This window comes from Dromiciops gliroides, chromosome 3 (genome assembly GCF_019393635.1).
Source record: "Dromiciops gliroides isolate mDroGli1 chromosome 3, mDroGli1.pri, whole genome shotgun sequence".
NCBI classification, from domain to species: Eukaryota; Metazoa; Chordata; class Mammalia; order Microbiotheria; family Microbiotheriidae; genus Dromiciops; species Dromiciops gliroides.
In genome coordinates this window covers 569,869,870-569,894,906 of record NC_057863.1, presented here as the reverse complement: position 1 = coordinate 569,894,906, position 25,037 = coordinate 569,869,870, and the positions used below count along the sequence as shown (strand labels likewise).

The 25,037-nt window shown below is 39.6% G+C and overlaps 2 protein-coding genes across 3 annotated transcripts in view; one reads left to right on the top strand and one right to left on the bottom strand.

The window, feature by feature from the left end:
• SETDB2 (SET domain bifurcated histone lysine methyltransferase 2) overlaps positions 1-24,571 on the bottom strand; it is a 101,270-nt gene extending 76,699 nt beyond the window's left edge. The window contains exons 1-2 of the mRNA XM_043993721.1: positions 24,157-24,571; positions 22,120-22,525 (exon numbers count right to left, since the gene is read on the bottom strand). Of these exons, the coding sequence (XP_043849656.1) occupies positions 22,120-22,135 (16 nt within the window). The 5' untranslated portion in view covers positions 22,136-22,525; positions 24,157-24,571. The remainder of the gene's footprint in view (positions 1-22,119; positions 22,526-24,156) is intronic.
• Positions 24,572-24,818: 247 nt separating this feature from the next.
• The window catches only part of CAB39L (calcium binding protein 39 like), a 140,871-nt gene continuing 140,652 nt past the window's right edge, over positions 24,819-25,037 (top strand). The window contains exon 1 of one of the 2 annotated variants that reach the window (XM_043991133.1): positions 24,819-24,950. The gene's annotated coding sequence lies outside the window, so the exon portion shown is untranslated. The remainder of the gene's footprint in view (positions 24,951-25,037) is intronic. The other variant, XM_043991132.1, reaches the window with a different exon arrangement.

The window sequence follows — 25,037 nt, the reverse complement described above, 5'->3', positions numbered from 1 at the left end:
CCCGCAAAGTTCAGATGAAGAAATAAGCTAATAATAAACAATGACCTCACTAATGTGAAGTTAATGTCTTTCTATTGCTACGTGAAGAAAAGCAAAAAATGAAAAGAAATAATTTTTAAAAGCTGTTGGCATAAAAAAAATCAGTTTCTTTTTGGAAAATAAAAGGATCATATTTTCTATAGGGAAGTAAAAACAAAAAATATGGTCAAGGTAGACTGCTATTTTCAAAAGATTTGTTGAAAAGCTCAAGATTCTTCCAAATTCCAGAATTTTATAATTAACCTATTACCAATCCTGTGTGCAGGGGACATCAGAAGAATAAGTTATGGTATTTTTTACCTTTCATTTTTCTTTTCCAATGCTCATACACAATAAAACAGGTTTAAATTTCTTATATATGGGCAGATTGCTACATAATAGTGCTTCAAAGAGCTAAGGAGTGTTGGATAAATCCCTAGAAATGATCTTTGAGATGCTGAAGTCGTAAATTTGAACTAAGATATTAGATAACAGAATGGATTAAATATTAAATGGATGGATGGTTTCTGTCATAAGAAAAATTTTTATTTAATGGCCCAGTTCTACATGTATATGAATTAAAACTTATACTATATTCCTCATGTATCTACAAATCAACAAGAATTTGCTAAGTACCCACACTGTGCTACGGACCTGTGGGCTGATCCTATGTAGTGTAAGACATAGATGATCCCTGTCTTCAAAGAGTTTATGATCTAGTTGGGAAGATAAGATATCGTCTATAAGGATGAAAGAAAACTCAGTCATTTTGTCAAGGTAACTTATTTTCCCAGAGGCACAGAAGTGCATTCCCAAGGGTACAACTACATTTACAAAGGGAAGAATTGAGGTAATTATCCGATTTATTCAAGCAAAAGATTTATTTGTCTAACTAGCTTAAGTTGTAGGTAAAATGTTTTGGTGTAAATCACCTGTGACTGCCTCAATTCTCCTTTCTGAAGATGTGTTTTGAACAAAGCATCCACTAAACCACGAACATTGTACTAAGTGGCTACATTAGGTGCAGAACACCACATGAGAACAGTGAGCTGTGATCGCCAGTTCTTGGAGGGAATACCTGCATTGATGAGACCAAAACCATCATAACGAGTAGGAAAGGTACCAAGGACCACATCCTACAAGAATTCCTAATGAAGAGATGATCATTTTTATTAGTACCAAAGAAGGAAGGAACAGTCTCTATTCCCTGTCCCTTACCACGCACTTACTCTTCAACCACCCCCAACACAACTTCTAACTTCAGCATTCTGCTGACCCTGCTCTCTCTGTGGTTTCCAGGTGTCCCTTAATTACCAAATCTAATGCACTTTTTTAAAGTTTTTTTTTTCCCCCAAGCCCCTCATTTTTTTCAACAACATTCATTTTATTTTTTCCAGTTACATGTAAGGGTAGTTTTCAACATTTTTATAAGATTTAAAGTTCCAAATTTTTCTCCCTCCCTCCCTCTCTTTCCTTCCCCCTCCACAAGATCACAACCAGGTTATATATGTACAATCCACAAGTGTTCTTTTTATCAGTTCTTTCTATGGGGGTAGATAGTAAGCTTCCTCATTAGTTCATTGGGATTGTCTTGGATCGTTGCATTGCTGAGAGTAGTTAAGTCATTCACAATTGCTCATTGAACAATACTGCTGTCACTATGCACAATGTCCTCCCAGCTCTGCTCACTTCACTATACATCGATGTTCATTAGTCTTCCCAGGTTTTTCTGGGATCATCCTGTTTGTCATTTCCTATAGCACAAGACTATTCCATATTCCACCACAATGATATAGCACAGCTTCCTCCATCATTCCTCAATTGACAGACATTCCCTTGATCCTCAACTCTTAGCCTCCACAAAGAGTTGCTATAAATATTTTTTGTACATTTTTCACCCCTTTTCTCTTTTTCATGATTACTATTGTTAACTGTTTCCCTTCTATCCTATTCCCTTCCCCATGATATTTATTCTATTATCCATCTTCTTTCATCCTATCACTCTTCAAAAGGGATTTGCTTCTGTCTGTCCCCTCCCCCACTCTGCCCTTCCTTCTTTTGCTCCTCTCTCTTTATCCCCTTCCCCTCCTATTTTCCTGCAGGGTTATAGAGATTACTCCACCCAATTGAGTGTGTACATTATTCCTTCCTTGAGCCAATTCTAATGAGAGTGAGGTCTTTGAGCCAATTCTGATGAGTGTTAGGCTAATTTACTGCCCAGATTAAATAGATTACTCTACTCTGTTGGGTGCGTGTGTTAGTCCCTCTTTGAGCCAACTCTGATGAGTTTAAGGTCTTTGAGCCTTTTCTGATGAGTGGTAAAATTCATTTACTGCCCTGCTCCTCTCCCATCTCTTCCCCCACTCCATAAGCCTTTTCCTGTTTCTTTCATGTAGGATTTCACCTCTGCCCTTCCCCTTCCCTCAGTGCATTCCCCATACCCCTCAATTTAACCCTAAAGATGTCATCATGGGGCAGCTAGGTGACACAGTGGACAAAGCATCATCCCTTGACGCAGGGGGATCCCACCCAAAACCCAGCCTCAGACACAAGACAGTCACACACTGTATGACCCTAGGTATGTCCCCCAACTCCAATTTTTTATAGTTCTCTAGGGTCTTGTATTTGAAAGTCAAATTTGCCATTCAGTTCAGGTATTTACACCACAAATATCTGAAAGTTCTCTTTTTCATTAAAGTCCCATTTTTTCCTCTGAAAGATTATGGTGAGTTTTGCTGGGTAGGTTATTCTTGGTTGTAATCCCAATTCCTTTGCCCTCTGGAATATCATATTCCATGCCCTCTGGTCCTTTAATGTAGAAGCTGCTAGATCTTGTGCTATCCTGACTGGGGCTCCACAGTACTTGAATTCTTTCTTTTTTGCAGCTTGTAATATTTTCTCCTTGACCTGAGAGCTCTGGAATTTGGCTATAATATTCCTAGGAGTTTTCCTTTTGGGATCTCTTTCTGGAGGTGATTGGTGGATTCTTTCAATTTCTATTTTAGCTTCTTCTTCTAGAATTTCAGGGCAATTTTCCCTTAGAATATCTTGGAAGATGATGTCTAAGCTCTTTCCTTGATCATGGTTTTCAGGTAGACTAATAATTTTCAAATTATCTCTCCTGGACCTGTTTTCCAGGTCAGCAGTTTTTCCCAGAAGATATTTCACATTGCCCTCTATTTTTTTATTCATTTGGATTTGCTGTATTGTGTCTTGGTTTCTCATAAAGTCACTGGCTTCCATCTGTTCAATCCTAATTCTTAGGCAATTATTTTCATCAGAGTTTTTCCATTTGGCTTTTTCAAGCTGTTGATTTTTTTCTCATGTCTTTCCTGCATCACCCTCATTTCTCTTTCCATTTTTTCCTCTACCTCTCTAATTTTATCTTCAAAGTCCTTTTTGAGCGCTTCTATGGCCTGAGACCAATTCATATTTTTCTTGGAAACTTTATATATAGGAGCCCTGATGTTGACATCTTCCTCTGAAGGTGCACCTCAGTCTTCCTTGTTACTGAAGAAACTTTCTATGGTCCTCACCTTTCTCTGTCGGCTCACCTTGCCTTTCTTTTACTTGACTTTTAGCTACTTAAAGTGGGGCACTGTTTCTAGGCTGCAGTATCCCAAGCTTCAGAAGTCCCAGGTGGTATGATTTAAGGAAGATCAGGTTCTTCACTTGCCTGGCCTGTTCCCTGGTCCTTAGATGACCCCAGACCAACTTGCTAATCAACCAGCTTTGTGTATTGTGGTTGTGCCCCTCCCCGACCTGGGCCACTACTACTCAAGCCTACCTTCTGGTTCTCAGCAGGGGTGAAAAATCAAGTTCTGCCTCAGCACCAGCATAGACCCCGGTAGTCTCCCCGCTGCCCAGGGCTCAGCCCACTCACCAGACTGTGAGCTTAGTTCCAGACAACACCAGTGCTTCAGCTGATTCAGAGGCTCTGGGGGGTCTCCTTCTCTGGTGAGGCCTTCCTGGGACTGGTTCTGTGTCAAGGTGACTGTGGGGTTGGGCTCGACTCCTGTATCAGCACAGCAGCTTCCTCCTTCTGACCTTCCAAGCCGTTCTTGGTTAGAAGATGATTTCAGCACATTCTTCTGTGAGTTTTGCTGTTCCGGGAATTTTCCTATGACATTATTTGGATGTTTTTTGGAGCGATCATGTCATGAGTTCAAGAGCTCACTCCTTTTTTAAAGTTTTCAACCCTCTTGAGCTTTAGATATCATGCGATACTTCTTGGTTCTCTCTTCTACCTTGGCTTTGGTGACACTGATGTCTCCTGGTTCTCTCTCCTCTTACCCATCTCATTGCTCCTTCTTAGTGTCCTTGTTTGCTTCATCTTCCTTCTTTCAGTAAGTGTAGGCATTTTTCAAGGCTCTACCTTCAAGTTCTTTTCTTCTACCTCTATATTCACTCCTTTAGAGATCTAATCCAGTCCCATGGTTTTATTTTGTAAAATATTTTTGATGATCGGGCCTGATTTTGGGGGCTGAAGCTGGGGGACTAATCTGGGACTTGTGACTATTTGGCTATCTGACTTCGTTAATTTAACATGGGCCGTTTATAAAGTTTTACCACACTGCTCCCAAACTGATAGACTAAAGATTTTTTTTTTTAATTATTTTTTTTTTTAGTGAGGCATTTGGGGTTAAGTGACTTGCCCAGGGTCACACAGATAGTAAATGTTAAGTGTCTGAGGCCGGATTTGAACTCAGGTACTCCTGACTCCAGGGCTGGTGCTCTATCCACTGCGCCATCTAGCTGCCCTAGACTAAAGATTAAGAAGCCTCTTAACCAAATAATCAAAGCAGAGTTTATTTATGAGATACTATTTAAAATTAGGAATACAGGGAAATAAAGTGTACAACCTGACTGCTTTCCTGTGGTCTCTTTCGCACCTGCTGAGCTTTGAACTTCTTGAATACAATAAGGGCCTTAGCTGCCTCCGGCCTCAGGGCACGTTACACTTTCCCTGGTTTGTATTAAGGCCTGTAACCTTGTCAGACCCAGCTCTCCTTTTCTGAACCAAACTCTCCTCCGTCCTTGTCCGGGCTCCCCTCTAGTCAGCTTCTCTCCTAGTCCGTCCCCCTCCTTTTCTCTAGTCTGTCCTTTATCTAGTCCGTCTCCTTCCAGTCTCTAGTCAGCCGTTCTCTCCTTAATCTTGTCTCTCTATCTAGTCCATCCTGGCTCCTTCTTTTTCTAGTCCATCTCCCTCTAGTCTCCTTCCTCCTCTAGTCAGCCGTTCTCCCCTTCCTCTTGTCTATCTAGTCCGTCCTCCTAGTCAGCTTCCCTTGCTCTAGTCAGCCTTCCTCCGTTCCCCCCTTCTAGTCTGTCTCCGAGTCTCCCCCCTTTCTTTTTCTATCCAACTCCCAGGTCTATATATACCTTTTCTTCTCTCCACTCAAATCTCGGGGCTTCCTTCGCGCCCACAGACCAAGCTAATCCGCCAGCCAAAGCTGGGGGGGGGGGCGTGGCTCGGCGGGCGGGCGCTCCAAGTTTCACGTGCCTCAGCACAGGCTATCCGGGATCCGCTCAGGTCAGAGGGAGCTGGGGGCTTCCCCCCCCCCAGCTGTTTGACCCGGCGTCTTGTATAGCCCACGGGGCTTTTTCACTCAGCTGAAGCTGAGGAGGAGGGGGGGAGACCCTGAGGGCCTAAGGCTTTCTAATCTCAGCCTAAAGGTAAGGTCCCCAAATCAAAATAAATTTCCACAATTTATCTATCTCTACAGAGATTCCATTAAATTCAACAAATATTTATTAGGTTTCTATTATGTAATAGGCAGTAGGGATAGGGCAAAAATAAGATAAGACACCCACTCTACATACTGGTCCTCATTTTCCTTGAGATCCAGTCACACACTTTCAGCTATCTGCTGACACCTCAAATTTAACATATCCAAAACTGAATTTAGTTTCTTAAAACAAAACTATCAGTTCATCCCAAGTTCTCTATTTCTGTTGATCCTTCTCCTCTTCCTAGTTACCCAAGCTCAAAGAAGAGAGTTACTTTGGACTCTTCCTCTATCCACATCCAAGTTTTGTAAATTCTACCTCCACAAGATCTCTTGCACCCATCCTCTCTTCTACCACCCCTTGTTAAGTCCAGGTTGTCATTTTCTCAGGTGGACTATCATCATAATAATGACAGTTAGCATTTATAGAGGTCATTAAGGTTTTGCAAAGCTCTTTATAGGAATTATCTCATTCAATCCTAATAATAAACCTTCAGGTTAGGTACTATTATTATAGAACAGGAAACAGAGTCCAGAATATGTCAAGTAATGTGTCTAAGGTCACACGGCTAGTTCTACCTGACTCTAAGTCCAATACCACTATACCAATCTAATTGGTTTCTTGTCTTTATATTTCTCTCTCCTTCAATTGGACTTTCACAATCCTGCTAAAATAATCTTTCTACTTCCCTTCACTAACTGAATATTCCAGTCAAACTGAACTATGAACTGTTCTCTGATTTCATACTGTCCTCTCAAACCTCCATACCTGAAACGCACAAACTCCTCACTTCAGAATCCCTTCTTTCTCTTTAAGGCTCAGCTCAAGTGCATCCCACTTTCCAATGTGAAGCTTTACCTGAATACCCCTACCCTATTTGTACTCTGTCCTTACTCAAATTACCTTGTTTACTTACTTGTAAATACAATTACATCTGATATAACCTCTAATATGATGTAAACTCATGGACAAGGAATTTGTTTTCTTTTTCTCTTTTTGTCATTCGATCCAGTGAGGGGTTTAAGAGACTGAAGAGAAGCTGAATTAACTTTAACAGCACTGCAGACTACTATTGTCACTACAATGCACACCCAGGAAAGGATAATAAATAAAGAAGTGCTTTTTGAAGTTTTCTGACATGAAGAGCTACTTATACCTTTATATCTTCTGTACTATGAGTTAGTGCAGCCTAAGCAATAAAGAGGATATCATTGTCAATGTGTGTATGCCCAGAAGGCCTGGGAAAGAGTTCAGGGTGAAGGAGGAAAAGAATTCTCATAGGCAGAAGTGGACTGCTTCTGTTCTTAATTGAAGTCAAGCTTGCCTCTAATCTCATTTTCCAACACAAGATCTCTTCTTAACCTTCAAAACGTGTACCATATTAGGTAATGCTTACTGCATTACAGAAGAATTATATTCTTCAAGCACATAACCAACAGAATGTAGCAACTGAGAAAGTTAGAATTCCATCCATTCTGTAGAATGTAAGCCATTTGGTCTTGTCTTCATATCCCCAGCATCTAGCAATAGACTAATGTTTGTCAAATTGAACTTATCAAATTTACGATATCCTGGCCAGATATTTCCAAAAGTCATATCATTAAGCTTTTTTTGCGCTGTGTCAAACAATTGAGTTAACTCCTATTTTATTTCTTTTTAAAATTAATTTATTTTTTTGCTTAATAGTATTTTTTCTAATTACATGTAAAGATAGTTTTCAACATTCATTTTGGTAAGATTTCAGTTCCACATTTTTCTCCTTCCCTCTCCAAAACAGCAAGCAATCTGATATAGATTATATAGTACAATCATGTTAAAAACATTTTCACATTAGTCATACTAGGAAAGAAAGAACAAAAGGGAAAAATCATGAGAAAGAAAAAAGAAAAAACAACAACAAAAGTGCAAATACTATGCCTCAATCTTCATTTATACTCCACAGTTTTTTCTCTGGATATGCATAGCATTTTCCCTCAGGAGCCCTTTGGAATTGTCTTGGATCATTGTATTATTGAGAAGAACTAAGTCTATCACAATGTTCCTGTTTATAATGTTCTCCTGGTTCTGCTTACTTCACTATACATCAGTTCAACTAAGTTTTTCCAGATTTTTCTGAAATCTGCCTGTTCATCATTTCTTATAGCACAATATCTTCTGTTACATTCATATACAACTTGTTGAGCCATTCCTCAATTGATAGGCATCCCCTCAATTTCCAATTCCTTGCCATCACAAAAAAAGGTGTTATCAGTACTTTTGTACATGTCGGTCCCTTTCCCTTTTTGTGATCTTTTTGGGATATAGACCTAGCAGTGGTATTGTTGGGTCAAAGAGTATGTACTATTTTATAGCCCTTTGGGCATAGTTCCAAATTGTTCTCCAGAAAGGTTGTATCAGTTAACAACTCCACCAACAATGCATTAGTGTTTCAATTTTTCTAATATCTTCTCCAACATTTATAATTTTCCTTTTTTGTCATATCAGCTAATCTGATAGGTATGAAGTGGCACCTCCAAGTTGCTTTAATTTGCATTTCTCTAATCAACAGTGATTGAGAACATTTTTTCATAACTATAGATAGCCTTAATTACTTCATTTGAAAACTGCTTGTTCATATCCTTTGACCATTTCTCAATTGGAGAATGGCTTATATTCTGATAAATTTGATTCAGTTTTCAATATATTTGAGAAATGATTGATTTAACCCGTATTTTATTTCTAACCCCTCCTTCTGTATTCTAATGAGTATTATTCAGTTTAGTATAATTCTATAGGGGTAGGGATTATCTGTTCTACTTGTCTACTAATATACATCTAATCAATTTAGTCAGTTAATATTAGTTCATATTTTTCATATAATTAGATACGGTTAGATATATTCTTTTAGGCCCCAAAACTTCAAACTACAGGTTATAAGTTCACTTACTTAACCACAGAAAGCTAGCTGGAAGATAACCTAATGATATGGAAAATCCCCCAACTATTATTAGTGTCCCTCTCTACCATTCATTGTCTCTCTCTAGTTCCTAAAATCCCATCCCCATCTTTTGGCCCCAGTCATCGGCGGCTCTAGGCCAGATTGGACTGTAAATTCTCTTGGAGGGTCAAGGTATAAATCTGTCAACCAATGAAATCCTGTATTTTCCTCTGCATCATCTCTATCATCTGGGTATCAAGCACTATAAAACCAAGGCTCTGGAGAAGGAGGACCTCTCAGATCATGAGAAAAATCTGAGGTCCCATTCATTAAAGTAGGCCATGTCCTTTAATACTTATTGGCTCGGGACTCTGCCTCAGTGGTTTTTATTGCAAATTGGACATTTTTTTGCAGCCCATAATACAAAGGTGTAGTATATCGTTTACGTTATTTAGTTCTTATTTTTTACTTTCAGTTATTTATCTCATTCACAGTTAAGTAATTTCTTTTGCATGCCATATCCTTTTCTCATTATTTGATGTACAAACAGAAGGGGGTATCTCCTGGCCCCAAAGAGGAAGGGAGAAAAGTCATATCAAGGATACCACTGTGGCCTTATAGACTTAGGAAGGCATTTCTATACAAAAGGGCCAGTAGCTTCTTCTTCTTCTTTTTTTTTTTTGGTGGGGCAATGAGGGTCAAGTGACTTGCCCAGGGCCACACAGCCAGTAAATGTTAAATGTCTGAGGCCGGATCCTGAACTCAGGTCCTTCTGAATCCAGGGCCAGCACTCCATCCACTGCGCCACCTAGCTGCCCCCTGGGCCAGTAGCTTCTTAACAACTTTGTTCTAGATTAAACTGTGAACAGCATTATAATTATAGATATCTCCTATTTTCTGGACCTTCCTCCCTCTTGAGGACTACCTCTCTTGATCCTAAGCATACATATGAATACGTGGTACCCTCTTATAGCCAATCCTAGCACATAACAAACAATTCACATTTCATATGGCTCATTAATGTTATAATTCTTATAATAGGGATGGTTCAACTTTAGGGAAATTATAAACACACTAATGACAAAAGAATAAACTGATTATATCAATAACTGTAGAAAAAGCTTTTGACAAAATACAGCCCTCATTTGTGTTTTAAAAAAAATTATAAGAGACTAATTATAAGGACTAACAGTATCTATGTAAAATTGAAACCTAGCACTTTCTTGGTAACAGAGATACTATACATTTCCAATAAAATTGTAAAGGACAAAATAATGATGTCTGTGGTTGTTGCTATTACTTGATATAGTTCTAAAAATGCTAACTATGGCAATGACAAGAAAATAAGAGAATATGCCTAGATAAAAAAGAGTCAAAATTTTCCCCATCTGAAATATGCTGATTCCTTCCGCAAAGTGTTACTCTGATCCCACTTGATGGCAAGGTGACCCTAGGTTCTCAAAGGCAATGTTAGCACTGCATAAATCCCAGCAGGTTCTACTATGATGAAAAAACTTCAATTATAGCCTGATAATAGAACAGCTCTATTTTCCAAGGGCTAGTCTCACTAATTATGGTGAAGCACATTACTTGTAGACTGGCCAGCTGATGATGAATTTTTTTTGGCCACAACAATCCATGCAACAAAGAAAAATAAAACCCAGTCTTCAGAGCAGCACAATAGTGGCAGAAAAAAAAATTACTGGTTTTTGTTTGTTTTTAGATTGTCCACAAACTTCAATTTGACTATTGGTAAATTTGAGACCATTGTATAAAGATACACTCCTGGAGCAGAAGAATGATATCAATCTTGACATTCTTTCTAGAAATGAAACCAGAAGAAAGCAGCTTTAAATGGAAGCATGGCTCTCAGCTTCTCCTTGGATGCTAAAGAAAAGAGCTAGGGGAGATGGTTAAAACGTGATTGCATGAAATGTTTGGTCATTATATGCAGTATCAATGAAAGGTATTTGCAAAAAGACCACGATGAAAAGAAATGCAATAAATTTACTAAAAACTTGAAAGGTAGATTCTATTCTATTGTGCTTATTGTTTGATTCTGCAGAACAAAACACCATCTTATAGGCTCTTTTACAATAAAGTATCTCCCATCTATAAATCAAGATCATTCAAGAATCCCCAGAAGATAGAACAAATATTATAACCCTGGCTCAACTGAGTTCCCAGAGTAGTTTTGAGGATAAAATGAGATAATATTTGTAAAACATGTTACAAAACCTTAAAATGCCAACTAAATGCTAGCTATCTTAGTACTAAGTAGTCATATACCCTAAGGAGAGCAAAAACAAAGGAAAGGTCCCAAAAGGAACAAATAGCTGTTCATTAACCATGGCACAGCAGAACACACTATGGAATACGAGTACAATGGAGTCTATCATAAGAAACAACAAATATAACAAAAACAGGACAATTCACACATTCTACACCAGGGCTTCTTAAACTTTTCCCACTTGAGACCCCTTTCCACCCAAGAAATTTTGATGTGATCCCAGGTATATAGGTATATGAAACAGGTATACACAACCTTTTCTGTTGCCAATTTTTTTGCAATCCCCATATTCAGTGATGCGACCCCATATGGGGTCATAACCCCCAATTTAAGAAACTAGGGTCTATACAATAATAAAGGAAAATAGCACTAAATTACACCAGAACTCTGATCAATTCAGTGTCCAGATGTGACTTCTGAAGAATAACAATGAAGCCTTGCTTCCTTTTCTCAGAAGAGAGGTGGTAAACTATAGGGCTGAATGAGGCTTACATTGTCAATGTACTGCCAATGTGGTCATTTGTTTTTCTTGACTGTACTTTTTTGTTATGAGGAACCGGGCTCACTGGGAAGTGGTAAATTTTTTAAAAGCATTATAAATAAAACATTTTTTAAAAAAAAGTTGCCATTCTCAGAAGTAATTGCATTTTAACAGGATGAAGTATTAAGGCAGAGGGATAAATCTCTAATTGTAGAACTGATTTCTTTAAAAACTCATTGCTTTTTAAAAAAAAAGGTTTCCAAACTAGATTAGGAAATAATATAGACAAAGACTATCTGGAGTTTTTGCAGGGAAGAGATGCATAGGAGGTAACACCTGAGTTCAGACTTAAAGAAAAGACAAGGATTCTGTGGGAGTGGAGCCAAGGAAGGAGTCAAAGAGTCTGGCCACAAGGGCCAGACAGGCTATGAATCTGTTTACTTTCCTTCTGGTAGGAGATGGAGCATCAAGTTCAGGGAACAAGTAGTCTATTTTGGCTAGAAAATGGCACTTGTGAGAGTAAGACTGGGAAGGTATTTGAAAACCAGACTGTGGAGGGCTATAAATTCTTAGTTAAGGAGTTTGTATTTTATCCTACAGGTAGTAGAGAATCACTAAAGAATTTTGATCAAGGGAGGAAATAAGTGAAGGCATTTGTCATAGAAAGGACCAAATATCCCCCCAATTTAAAAAATATATATAAAATAATAAACATTTTTATTTAAAGTTTTGAGTTTCAAATGCTATTCCTCCTTCCCTCCTACTCCCTAAGGCAGTAAGCAATCAGATATAGGTTATGCATGTGCAATTATGTAAAATATTACCATATTAGTCATTTTGTAGAAGGAAACTAGAGTAAAAGGAAAAAATTAAAGTGAAAAATAGCATGCTTCAGTCTATGTTCAATCAATATGAGCTTTTTTGAAGGTGGATAGTATGCTTCATCATTAATCCTCAATATATTTTTAAGAGATGAGAATGTTTACTGATGTAGGAGTCATTTCTGAATCAGGTATCTGTGTGTGTTCTGTCAGACTACTGATAGTTAAGATAAAAATAAATATAAAATTATGAGAATAAAAATGAGAAAAAAGTATGGTAATGCATAATGAAAAATAACTCAATTTGGCTTATTTATTGCCCCCAAATGGGAAATGGCTAGAGGAAAGAATACTGACATTAATTACAAAATGGTGTATGTTAGTTCATAAAATCATACATTTAGAGCTAGAAGTAACTTGAGGAGTCCTATCCCTTCATTTCATAGATAAAGAAACTTAGGCCCAGAAAAGTAATGTGACTTGCCTAAGATCACATAAGTAGAAGGGCAGAAGCAGGATTTGAACCAAGCCTACTGGAGCTGCTTCTAACAATGATGCTTCAAGGGCCTAAAAACCACTTTAGTTAGCAGACACTTGACTTATGAAATAGAGAGCTAAGGCAGCCAAGTACAACATCAGTTTAGAATATAAACTGGTTTCTAAGGTCTCAAAGAGAAGGCTGGTGGGAGATTAAGCAGTTTTATATTTATTTACAAACAGATTATTACCCCATAAAACAGTAATAAGTAATGGAAACAAACACAAAGTTTACAGAAACCTTGGCTGAAAACACAAACGTCAAAGCAATCCCAAGGACATTTAAGGATGACACTGGAAAACTAATAGACAAAAGATGTAAAAGACTTACATTTTTATGACAAACTTTTTTCACCATCAAGGACAACGGAACCAGAAGATGGAAATGGAAAAAAAAAAAGATGGGAAAAGAAGCTATACTCTTAGGTCTATATAGTGGAGATATGGAGGAGACAATTTTGAGAAATCATTTCTCAAGGTATCTCAAAGAAGTGAAGATAACAAAGGGGTAAGGGGAAAAACCTCTTAAACCTTATTATTAATGTCAAAAAGAGAAGAGAAAACATCAATATTACCAGTCCACATACAGCATCTATTTCCCTATATATATATATAAAACCATAATGGTCATATAGATCAAAGACATCCTTGATGAGAGTATTAAACAAGAATGGGTTGAATTTTCCAAATGATATCCCACAGAAGACCAAACTTTACCAACATATAATTTACAGAAAGATGTGGAAAATGCATCTCAATGTGAACATTAAAACAAAACAAAAAAGTATGTGATTTGGTAGAACAATATGCTCCCTCTTTAAAGGTTCTCTTCCAATAAGATGTTTCTCAAACACATCAAAGTTGCACAAGATTACTTTAAAGATAAAACAATGAAAATAATCTAATTGACAACCTTCATTTTTAATACTGAGTCATAAAATTGGTGGCAGTATGTTCATGACTGTCATAGGAGAAATGAAAAAGAGATTCTCTAAAGATGGTGACATTTTCAAGAAGCTCCTTTGGGCAGGTGACATTGTACTCATGGCATCTGTCCTGAAACACGATGGAGCCTCACAAACATAAAAATCAAGAGTTTGGTATGACCAACCACATAGGAAAAACAAAACAAGTTGATGAAGCTGTTTGGTGCTTAGCACAGTGCCTGATCCATAGTAGGTGTTAACAAATGTTGACTGACTGATTGCCTTGGCAACTGATTGGATATTGGGTAAGAGGAAACAGTCAAATAGAGGCACCTAGGTGGCACAGTGAATAAAGTCCTAGACCTTAAGTCAGCAAGACCTGAGTTCAAATTTGGCCTCAGATACTTCCTAGCTGTGTGACCCTTGGCTAGTCACTTTATCTTTGTCTGCCTTAGTCTCATCATTTGCAAAAAGAAGATAGAAGCACATCTTCCAGGGTTGTTGTGAGTATCAAAAGAGATATCTGTAAAGCACTTTGCAAACCTTAAAGCACTATATAAATGCTAGCTGATAATGTTATTGTTATCATTATCACTACAATTATTTAGGACTGAGGTTATAAACCCATACTTGTGGAGCCCTCAGTAAAAAAAAAAAAAAGGAAGCTTGGAGGATATATAGCTTTGGGCTAGAAGATAATCAATTTTGTTTTAGATAAACTTTATTTTTATTTTGGACTCTTTGCATATGCAGTCTTCAGGTAAAGGCTGGATAACCACTTTTATCAGTTCTGTCATGTTGGGGATTGTCTTTTCAACTCTCAAATTCTTTGATTTTGTGATCCAGGGTTTTGGTAATGTATAACTGGAGTTTAGGTGAGAAATTATGAATTACAAAGGAATGTATAAATTGAAAACATATGTACACTCATGATAGATACCTGAACCTCATGATGGACATGAGACCTCAATAGAAGCTGATAAGATGTCTGAGCAAGAGTACAGGGAGAAGAGATGGCCTAGGACAGAGTTCTAGAGAAAACCATGTTAAGGGGGTAAAATTCATAGCAATGGTATTTGTAACAGTAAAAAATCATAAATCACTCAGGCATCAATTGGAGAAAAGGCAAAATAAATCGTGGCATATAAATGCAGTAACAGCTCACATATAACAGCACTCACTATGTGCAAAAGCACTTTACAAAAAGCATTTTACATACATATGATCTCATTTGATTTTCATGATAACCTTGTGAAGTAAGTACTATTATTATCTCCATTTTACAGATTAAGAAGCTGAAGGCTAAAAAAGATTAAATGACTCTGCCTAGGGTCCTATAGCCACTAAAGGTCTGAAGTGGATTTGAATTCAGTTCTTCTTGACTACAAGCCCAACATTCTCTCTCCACTGGCCTACGAGCAGTACAGTTTAGTAAACAGAGAACAGGAAAGACCTGGGTTTACATTTCCACTTCTGACACATATTGTTGTGTGACTCCAAGTAACTCTACAACTATAAGTTTCACAGCAGTTACTGACATGCATTGGTAGAAGGAATTTCCTCCTAGAGAGTCCCTTATTTTTTTTTTTTAAGTGAGGCAACTGGGGTTAAGTGACTTGCCCAGGGTCACACAGCTAGTAAGTGTTAAGTGTCTGAGACCAGATTTGAACTCAGGTACTCCTGACTCCAGGGTCAGTGCTCTATCCACTGCGCCACCTAGCTGCCCCTAGAGAGTTCCTTATTAACAACAAAATCACAGCTCTGATTAAAAAACCAATTAATCAAATGGAATCTTTTTCTGTTATTAGAATCGACACAAATAAAGAATATAAGAAAATAGAGGAAGACAGATGAATCAAGAGTGTGAGAAAATAATGGGACTTGGCAGATACCCAAAGGCCCCAGCTGAGATTAATTTAGAACTGATTGAACTAAGTGAGACTGATTGGGAATGATTGACTTTGCTGATTAACCTACTTAAAGTCAATTCAATTAAAGCCACACCTGGCTGACTCCCAGGAGGGAGTGTTTTCAGAAGCTGTGAACTATGACATCAACATAAGACCACCCTCAAGTCCAGTGAACCAATGGATTTGGATGACACTAACCAATCAGCTCAAAGCAGTGTGTAAGGACCACCTCTCTTCCAGACCTATAAAAAGCTTCCACACTCAGTTTGTTCTGGCAGTTTGTGGTTGAAGCAGGCTCATGGTGGAAGACTTGAGGAAGAACCAGACCAGGCTGGAACTCTAGGCTAAATGGGCCTTTTCTTAACTTTCTGAACACATGTTCTGCTTTTATAAATACCTAGTATTTCTTTAATAAATGCTTAATGCCCAAAGACTGGTGCTAAAGCTTCTAATTTAAGGTGACCACACATTTAGATTTTAAACATTGCAAGAGTAAAGGAAGCAAAATCCCAAATATATTATGCTAACTAAAACATAAATAACTACAGCAACAAAATCTAGAAGAATAAACAAGAGTGCAGAAGAGGCAATGGAAGACAGGATAGCTTTATTACTATTTTATTAAAGTTAGTACATCTTAAACAATAATGAATTTAAAATTTTATTTGGATAGTTTTTTTGCCAATGATTACTAAGTATACAGAGTCTTCTAAAAAGCCCCAAAGTTCTCAAAGAGCTTACTCCAAAATAAGAGAATGTTCTAGGGAACTTTATTAGTTTCAAGTCTATTTTCCCCTTTACTGATGTTCTTAGGAATTGTGTGATCTCATGCTTCTAGCCAACAATAACCTAAAAACATCTTCTTGGGGTTTTCTTTATTTGTGATAGACATTTATGTCAGCACGGATTAAGAGACTATTTCTGAACAACTGTCAATCCTGCTACGATTGTTTATTGAAGAACTTCCCATAATCTAAGGGCATCATTTATCACTCTCTTCTTCTGGCTTGAGGAAAGAATTGGCAGATGTTGAAAAAAGTAATTTAGACACAAATCAAGTCTTATTTAAGATTCGTAGTCATCAGCTCAATGACTTTCATTTGAAAGCCTCCTTTTGGAAATGTCAGTTTATATCATTAAAATATCCTGATTGGAATACTTAGAAAATTTATGCTATGCACCATACCTTAAAAGGAAGCTAATTACCCCCCCCCCCAAAAGAGTCACCAACAATACAGATTTATTTGTGAAAGGTAGAGGAACACTCTCAACACTCTCAGTAAACTTACTTCAATATTTTGGGGGCCTTAATTTGCAGACATTCTGATGGCATTTAGTTATCCAACAAAGTTCCTTTTGCCTACTCTTCTTCCCCTCTTCTACAATGCCAATCCTCTGCTCTGACCAACCCTTCATTTACCTTTTTCCTTCTTTGACAATCTTGTGACAAACAAGGATAGAATATTCCATCATTTTCTGACCTCTAGGGCCAAAGCCAACTAAGGATATCAACCCATGACTGAAAGAATTCTGAAAGTTGTCCTGACACCTTCTGGCCTAAGTGGTTTGTTTGTTGTTCAGTCCTTTTCAAGTTGTACCCGACTCCTCATGACCCCTTCTTGGGGTTTTCTTGGCAAAAATACTGGAGCAGTTTGCTATTTCCTTCTCCAGCTCATTTTACAGGTGTAGAAACTGAGAAAAGGGGCAGCTAGGTGGCACAGTGGATAAAGCACTGGCCCTGGATTCAGGAGCACCTGAGTTCAAATCCAGCCTCAGACACTTGACACGTACTAGCTGTGTGACCCTGGGCAAGTCACCTAACCCCCATTGCCCCACAAAAAACAAACAAAAAAATCCAGAAACTGGGGAAAACAGAATTAAGTGATTTGCCTGGGGTCACAGTGCCAATAAGTATCTGAATTTGAACTCAGGAAGATGAGTCTTACTGACTCCAGGCCTGGCATTCTATTTACTTTACCAGTCAGAAGTGGTACTAGGTTGTTAAATTGGCATGTGGCTCACTAGTTTAATCTTAATCTATTTTCTACTTCTACTTAGCCCAAACTTTAGAGGGAAAGGATATTGATAAGAGAAAGCAGGATCAGATGTTCCATGATGATATTCTTAAGGTCATAGGATTTAAAACTAGAAATTAAGTGGTCATCTAGTATAACCTCCATTTTTACATAAAAGCCCAGAGAGGTTATAGAAACTTAGTCAAAGTTTCATGGATAGTTAAGGACAGGCTGAAGATTCAAAGGTAGGGCTTGAGTCCAAATGTGGTGCTCTATCCACTATACCTTACTGCCCACTGCCTTTGAAAAGGCCTTCAAGCACCTCATCCCTCATCTTTGGAGCACACTTCTTTATAGTGAAGGAGAGGGGCACTACTTAGTCATCCCAATGACCCAATCATATATGTGAGAGAAATTAATATTACATGAATAACTAATAATTTATGACCCACCCCTTTTCCCTCTTATTTCGGTTAAAACCCATCTCCAGAATCGGTCAGTCAGTCTCTGAAGGGTGTGGCTGAGTGATAAGATTTGCTCCTAGCTCTTAAGGCACGCGCTAGTTAGTTGGGCAGGACTCCACCCACCTGGGAGACCAAATTTCTGTTTAGAACATAAACAAAATCCAGTCTGGATGAGCCTTTGCCTAGAGGAGGAAGCACCCTCGAGCAGTTCCCGGCAACCAGCTCAAGGAGAAAACTAGGTAGAAGTCTAGATGGAAATGGCTTCCCCTGGCCCAGATGCCTGGAGGGGCTGTCTTGTGATCAAGTCCTGTTCTCAACAGGAGGAGCTGAAGACTTTTAGCCCACCTGCTTATAAAATGTCCACCAATCAGGATTGAGTTTCACTCGTCAAGGGAGTTCCCTTTCAGAAGGAATGTAAGATGTTTAGGGTCTCCCTTGCTGTCTTTGGTTATAGAGAGAAACCACTGACCATCAATTTATTAACAGCTGTTAATTATTCAGAAAACTGTAGCAGAGTTTTCATTCATGTCATCTGAGATCTTTATTCTTGTCTCTAAAGGGTCATTCTCAAGAGCTGGAGTCGTTTTTTATACCTGAGAAGGATATGCCCCTCTTGGCCTAGTGATCAGATCTCAAGGTCTTAGAGGCCCGCCCCCCCCCCCTTTCTCTCTTTCTCTATCTGTCTCTCTCTCAGAACAGGAAGCTACTATCTCCCTGCTAAATATAAGCACATCAGCTTGAAAGTTGCCTCATACTAGGGTCTGCACAAAGACATGATGCAGACATGACAGAATGTTTGCTGAAACAGGAAATTTAGGATAAGTTGCAAAATAACCTATGGCTGGACCCCTAAGGTCGGAGCACTATGACCTAGGAGAAAGATTTATTGCTGAACATATAGTTTCAACCTAACTACCGCACCCTGCTTAAAACAGATGTCTGTAAAGGGTATAAAAACTGCTTGGTTCTTTATCTCTGTGTGTCACACCTCCTGGCTGCCCCAGTGAGTGTGGTGCACCTTTCTTTCGAAAGAAATCAAATCTGTGCTTTGACCTCCTTTCTCCTCAAGTCTTGATTATTCGGTCGGTGGGTGTATTTCCCATCCCACTCCTACCCATTATAAAATCTACAAAGAAATGAACTCAGCATTCTTCTACAATTTTCTGCAACAGGAAAGAGAATCTTCCTAATCCACCAAAAAAATACTGGGGTATAGGAAGGCAAGACAGGAAATAAGTCCCTGTACCTGAACACAACCAGGGAAGATCCCTAGTTCCTTGATCCTGGGAAAAGGGTGGTCTAGAAAGGAGACTCAAGAATACAAATGCTGAGGTAGCTGTGGCACAGAGGAGAGAGGGGGGCTGCAGACTCAGGAAAACCCTAGCTCTAGGCCTACTTCTGGTTTATTCTGGCTGTGTGACTCTGGGAAAGTCACTTAAATTCTCCATACTCATGGAAACCCTCTAAGACTACTACTACTAATTTGCAAAGCAATGGTCCACATGTGTTGGTAGAGCAATTTTCTCCAGTGAGAGTGGACTACACTAATGAAATTACAACAACAACAACAACAAAAATCATTTTCCGGCTAAGAGATAGCTGAAATGCTAAAAGAGGAAGGAGTAAAGCAAATAAGTATCTATAAAGTAACTGCTATGTGTCATATTTTTACTAAGTACTTTACAGATACAACACCTCACAACCCAATAGTAGTACTGGTAAGGTAGGTGACACAGTGATCCCCATTTGACTACTGAGGAAACTAAGGCAAACAGATCACAAGTGACTTGTCCAGGGTCACACAGCTAAAAAGGGTTTGAGGCTGAATTTGAACTCAGGCCTTGAGCTGTCTCCAATCTCTGTCGGAGAGGTGAAACTAGCTGGATGGCTGTTCAGACAGGATCCACAGGTTAACACTAACTCAGTTGTTTTCATGATAGTACTTTCATATAGTAGATCCTTAATAAATGTTTGCAGAATTGAGTTTCATTACCTCAGGTCTTTGATTTACAAGAGGTAACCCGTGGGTGTTCAGACCCTGAGGGGCATAAGAGATGGATTTAGACACAAGAATGCCAATGGATTCATGGATGATGTAGTATATCTTTGTCCAGTGGCTGCAATGCTTGACCTTACAATCTAGGGCACTCTCGTTTTGGGTATCAAGGGAACTAAAAGCCTGATTTCTCACCCACTGAAAATTAAGGTGGATCCTGAGCAAAATATTCCCTATTTCATGGAAGCTTTTGAGAGGGCTTCCCACCTAAGGTTATGCTTATCAGGGTTTTAGTTATTATATGGCGTCCCTTTTTAGTGGTGGTGGGGGAAAGAAAACCATCCTCCCTGCAGAAAGTCATAGAAGAATGCTGAGCTTTATTTGTCCTCAGTTTCTTTAATGGGGAAAAAATGACTGTAGGTAGAAAGAAGTTAGCTTTCTACATACTAAATAGCTCTGAGTCTCATTACAGCAGGGATTTTTAACTTAGGGCTGAAATTTTGTTTATGGTTTTGTTGTTGTTGTTTGTTTTTGTGGAACAATGAGGGTTAAGTAACTTGCCCAGGGTTACACAGTCAGTAAGTGTCAAGTGTCTGAGGCCAGATTTGAACTCCAGGGACAGTGCTCTATCCATTGTGCCACCTAGCTGCCCCCTTCAATTTTGTTTATAAAAATATTTTGACAACTTAATCCTAAGTATGTGAATTTATACATTTAAATATATCATTCTAAGAAGGGCTCTGTAGGCTTTCACCAAACTAGTTAAGGAGCCTGTGAAACAAAAAAAGCTAAGAACCCCAGCATTGTCCAGAAGAGTAAAAGAAAGTCTCAGGAGAAGAGTGGAGGAACACGGCTATGACTAGTGATCCACTCTGCTATTCAAAAAGTTTTACTGGCTCCCCATAGCCTCAAGGATAAGCTACAAATTCCTCTGCTTGGCACTTAAAAGACCCTCTTAATCTGGCTCCAATCTACTTTTCCAGGCTTCTAATATATTCTCCCTTTTACATATTCTGTTGTCTAGCCAAACCAGCCTACTTGTCTTTCCTCATCTGTAACATTCCATTTCCTGTCTCCATGCTTTTATCCAGAATGCCCTCCTTTCTCATCTCCACCTCAGAATCCCTAGCTTCCTTCAGGCTCAAGTGCCAACTCCCATACAGATTTTCCTGATTCCCCAGTTGCGAAGCCTCCCCTACCCCCTTTTACTTGTATACGTTTTATATATCTTTATGTTTACATATTGCTTCCCCTTGCAGTCAAGGACTATTTCACTCTTGCCTCTGTATTCCTAGCACAGTGACTAGCAAATGATAAGCACGTAGTAACGTTTGTTTGCTGACTGATTAAAATGAGCAGTATGACCACACTCTTAGCCACTCTGGTGTGAAGGAGAGAATAGGCATTTATATAGTGCCTACTATGTGCCAGACACTCGCTCAGCACTTTACAGATATCATTTCATTTGATCCTCACAAGAACCCCGAGAGGTAGGTATTATTAATGATAAATGATGATGATAGTAATAATGATTGCTAGCGTTTATTAAGTGCTTATTATGTGCTGGCACTGTGCTAAGCACTTTACAAGTATTTCATTTGAGCTCTGCAGTGTGGGGGTGGGTGAGTGCTCTTAGTATCACCATTTTACAGCTGGAGAAACTAAAGCAGACAGAGGTTAAGTCATTTGCTCAGGGTCACATAGCTAGAATTGTTTGAGGCTGAATTTGAATTCAGGTCTTCCTGACTCTGGTGACTTAAAAGTGTTAAAAAACCATTGTTAAGAATGCTTAAAAGCCATTTAATTTAATAAAGACTGCATGTCTGGCGCGTTATAGGCACTTAATAAAGGTTTATTGTGTCATATATTGCACTGGATTGTATTCTAACTAGAAGTACCAAGGCATTAAGAAGAGGGCTGTTGGTAGGAATTCCCCAAGCGGACATCCCATACACTTCCAAAAACATTCTAAAAGTTTTCTTTCGAATGAGTAAGTTAATAATTTTGTTCAACTCACCATTTCTGTGCGCCATCTTTTGCAGCAGCTGTGGAAGTATGTAAAGCTCTTCAGGATGAGACTTACAGGAATATCAGAGGAAACGTCTATCAGAGGAAATGTGTGACTGGCAAACATACCTAACAGCCAACGTTGACTCCTATATTCCCTCCTCCAAAGTGCTGACAGTCATTAGACAACATTTCTCTCTTATTTATCCTACTTTGGATCCAATGTCTTTTGATAAACTTAGTTTGGTAAATTTTCGGACTGGAAATCATGATAAAAGGAACTATCATAGGTGACTAATGTTCAAACCTCATGTTGAGTTCTTCAGGTTACACTTGATCAAAATGTAGGTAAATCAAATTGGACCTTCACGATGAAAACATTTCCAATGCTTGCATCCACGAATCAATAAAAGACTCTATATGGAAAACAAGGAAAAAGAGTACATGTAAGTCACAGAATCACAACAGTCAGTTGGAATTCCTAAACTAAGTTCTCACCTGGGTTACTCCTCAAAACTAATGAACTATCATTTTTAAACAAAAATTTTTCTGATGTCTTTCCTTTAAAAAAAATAGGAGACAGTAATTAATGTTTGTTTCATTGGAATCTTTGGTTGGTTTCATGTCCTTTTTAGAAGAACACATTTAAATAAGTAAATATAGATATCTGATAACAGAATGTTTAAAACATACATAAACCAAGTCTTATTCATGAAAATCTATAGTGAACCCCAGGATATTAGATGTTCTAGGGACATCATTAGGTCCAATTCCTAAATGAGGAATATTCATGGTTCAGTCAACTGCATGGCTACTTTTCTGGTTTTTTTTTTTAAAGAAAAAAAAATCAACGTCAGTTTTAAAACACATCTTCCTAAATTAATTTTTCTAATCTTTAACTATTCTTTTTTTGGCCGTCTTATTTAATTTTCAAAGATGGCTATTCAACTTCAAGAATACTAAAGGGTTTTTTCCCTCCGAAAATACATAGTATACTTAAATTCTGACATCTAAGAATTGGCAAGTTACTATATAGTGCATCCAGCTTGGAATCAGAACTGAGTTAAACTTCTATCTAGATACTAACTAGCTATGGTGCTGCAGGCAAGGTAGTAAAGTTCTTCTCAGAGCTTTAGTTCCATCTGCTTGTAGTTCCAGGTCAACTAGAAGAATGCAATTCATTCAGAAAATATAATTAAGGGCCAAAACAATTTTATTCACATTTCTGACGGGCTTCCAACTTCTAGCCAACAATTTTCTTAAGTTCAAACTTTTTTCTTTTGCCTCTTAAAAACAAGAGAGCAGTTAAATAACTAAGCATAACTGTCATCTCCCCTTCAAGAAATAAAATTTGGCATTTTCTGATCAGGCCCTCATTGCTGTACTTAACAGCAGAAATATGCCTATAAGTAATGTTATTAGGTCTTACTAGTGGGTCATCCTTTCTATAGAGAAGAGGAAGCTGTCATTTCTTTTATTTATGTTAAATCAAAAGGAATGGAATTAACGAATACCTCAAAGGACCAAGCACATTAAAAAAAAAAATAAGTTGATGTGCCTTGTCCAGACAGACCAGAAGCGGCCATGCCCTTTGACCACTGTCATTCCTTTTTCCGCTACTGGGGTACACAGATGGAGTTATCCCTTCCCCAGGCGTCCCTACTCCTTAGAAGGCTGCTTCCTTTTGACAACAGCAAACAGCATTCTTTTTGCTCCACGGCTATTCTTTTGGGGGGAGTGAAGATGGGTCACAGGGTTCGGTTGCCGAATCAAGAACTGCCAATAATCCCTCCTTTAGAGGTTTGGTGTAAAGACAGTTTTGGGGATGAAGGAAAGCCTGGGCTGGTGGAAGGAGACCTTGGAGCAGGAGGCGGGACTTCAGCTGGTCCCTGGGGGATCACAGCTCTAAGATCCCAAAGCTTCCTTTCTGCTTCAACAGCCCAAGGTTTCGTTTCCCTGCCTCGGGGCTCTCGGGTTCCAAGGGCCCGGCGCTGGGAGTAGGACTTCAGTGGAACGAGGCGCAGCCTCCCGCCACACGTGGGCTCACCCAGACTGGGGTTAGAAGGGTGTCAGTGGGACCCACGCGCCCCGGGCCGGGCCGGCGCAGGCGCGGGGCGCTCCCGCTGCAGGCTCTCAGGGGAGACCCCCGTCTGGCCCGCATCCCCGCCGGCCGGCTCTGGTTTGTCCCCGGGTTGGCGAAGGCCGACCTCTCCCCGCTCCCCCGGTAACGACCGTAAGCGGCGTGACCCCAGGGGCGGGCTGCGCGGGAGGAAGGACGACTCCGCAATTCCGGAGCGGAGAAGTCTTTCCGCCGCCGGGTCGATGGAGGTGTCTAATCTGGAGACCTCTATCCGACCTGCGGCCTGGCTCCCTGTCTATCCGCGGGACGCCGGGAGTAGCCCCCACCACCCTCTGGCATACCTCCACCGGGAGGCTTCCTCGGCTTTTTTTTTTTTAATACCCGCCGGATACCTACAATCGCTAGATTCCCGCCTCACCGGGAACGGAACACGCGCTTCCGAGCGTCCCTGGGCATCCCTAAGGCTAAAGCCGAAGTGGGCGGAGTCAGGCTATCCAAGCCCGCGCAGCCTAGCGAAGCGACCATTGGCAGCTCTTCTTTTTTTCCACACCCCTAGACCGGATACGTACCGGCTTCCGAAGCTAGCGGAAGGCTACTGTCATCCCCGGACCCGGCTCCGCTATCTAGCCGACGCTCGCTCCCCGGCGTCTGATTGGGTGCTCCCAGTCTCAGATTGTCTCGCGCTCCGGGGTTGAGCCAATGGAATCAACCGCAGTCGGGTAGCCGGCAGCCTTGCAGCGGTGGCGCCGTGGTTCCCTCCGGTAGGTGTGTGGCTGCCATCTTGTGTGTGGCATTGCCCTGGGTGCAAGGGGGTGGGGTGCTCGGGAGCTGGGGCCGGCTGAGGAAAG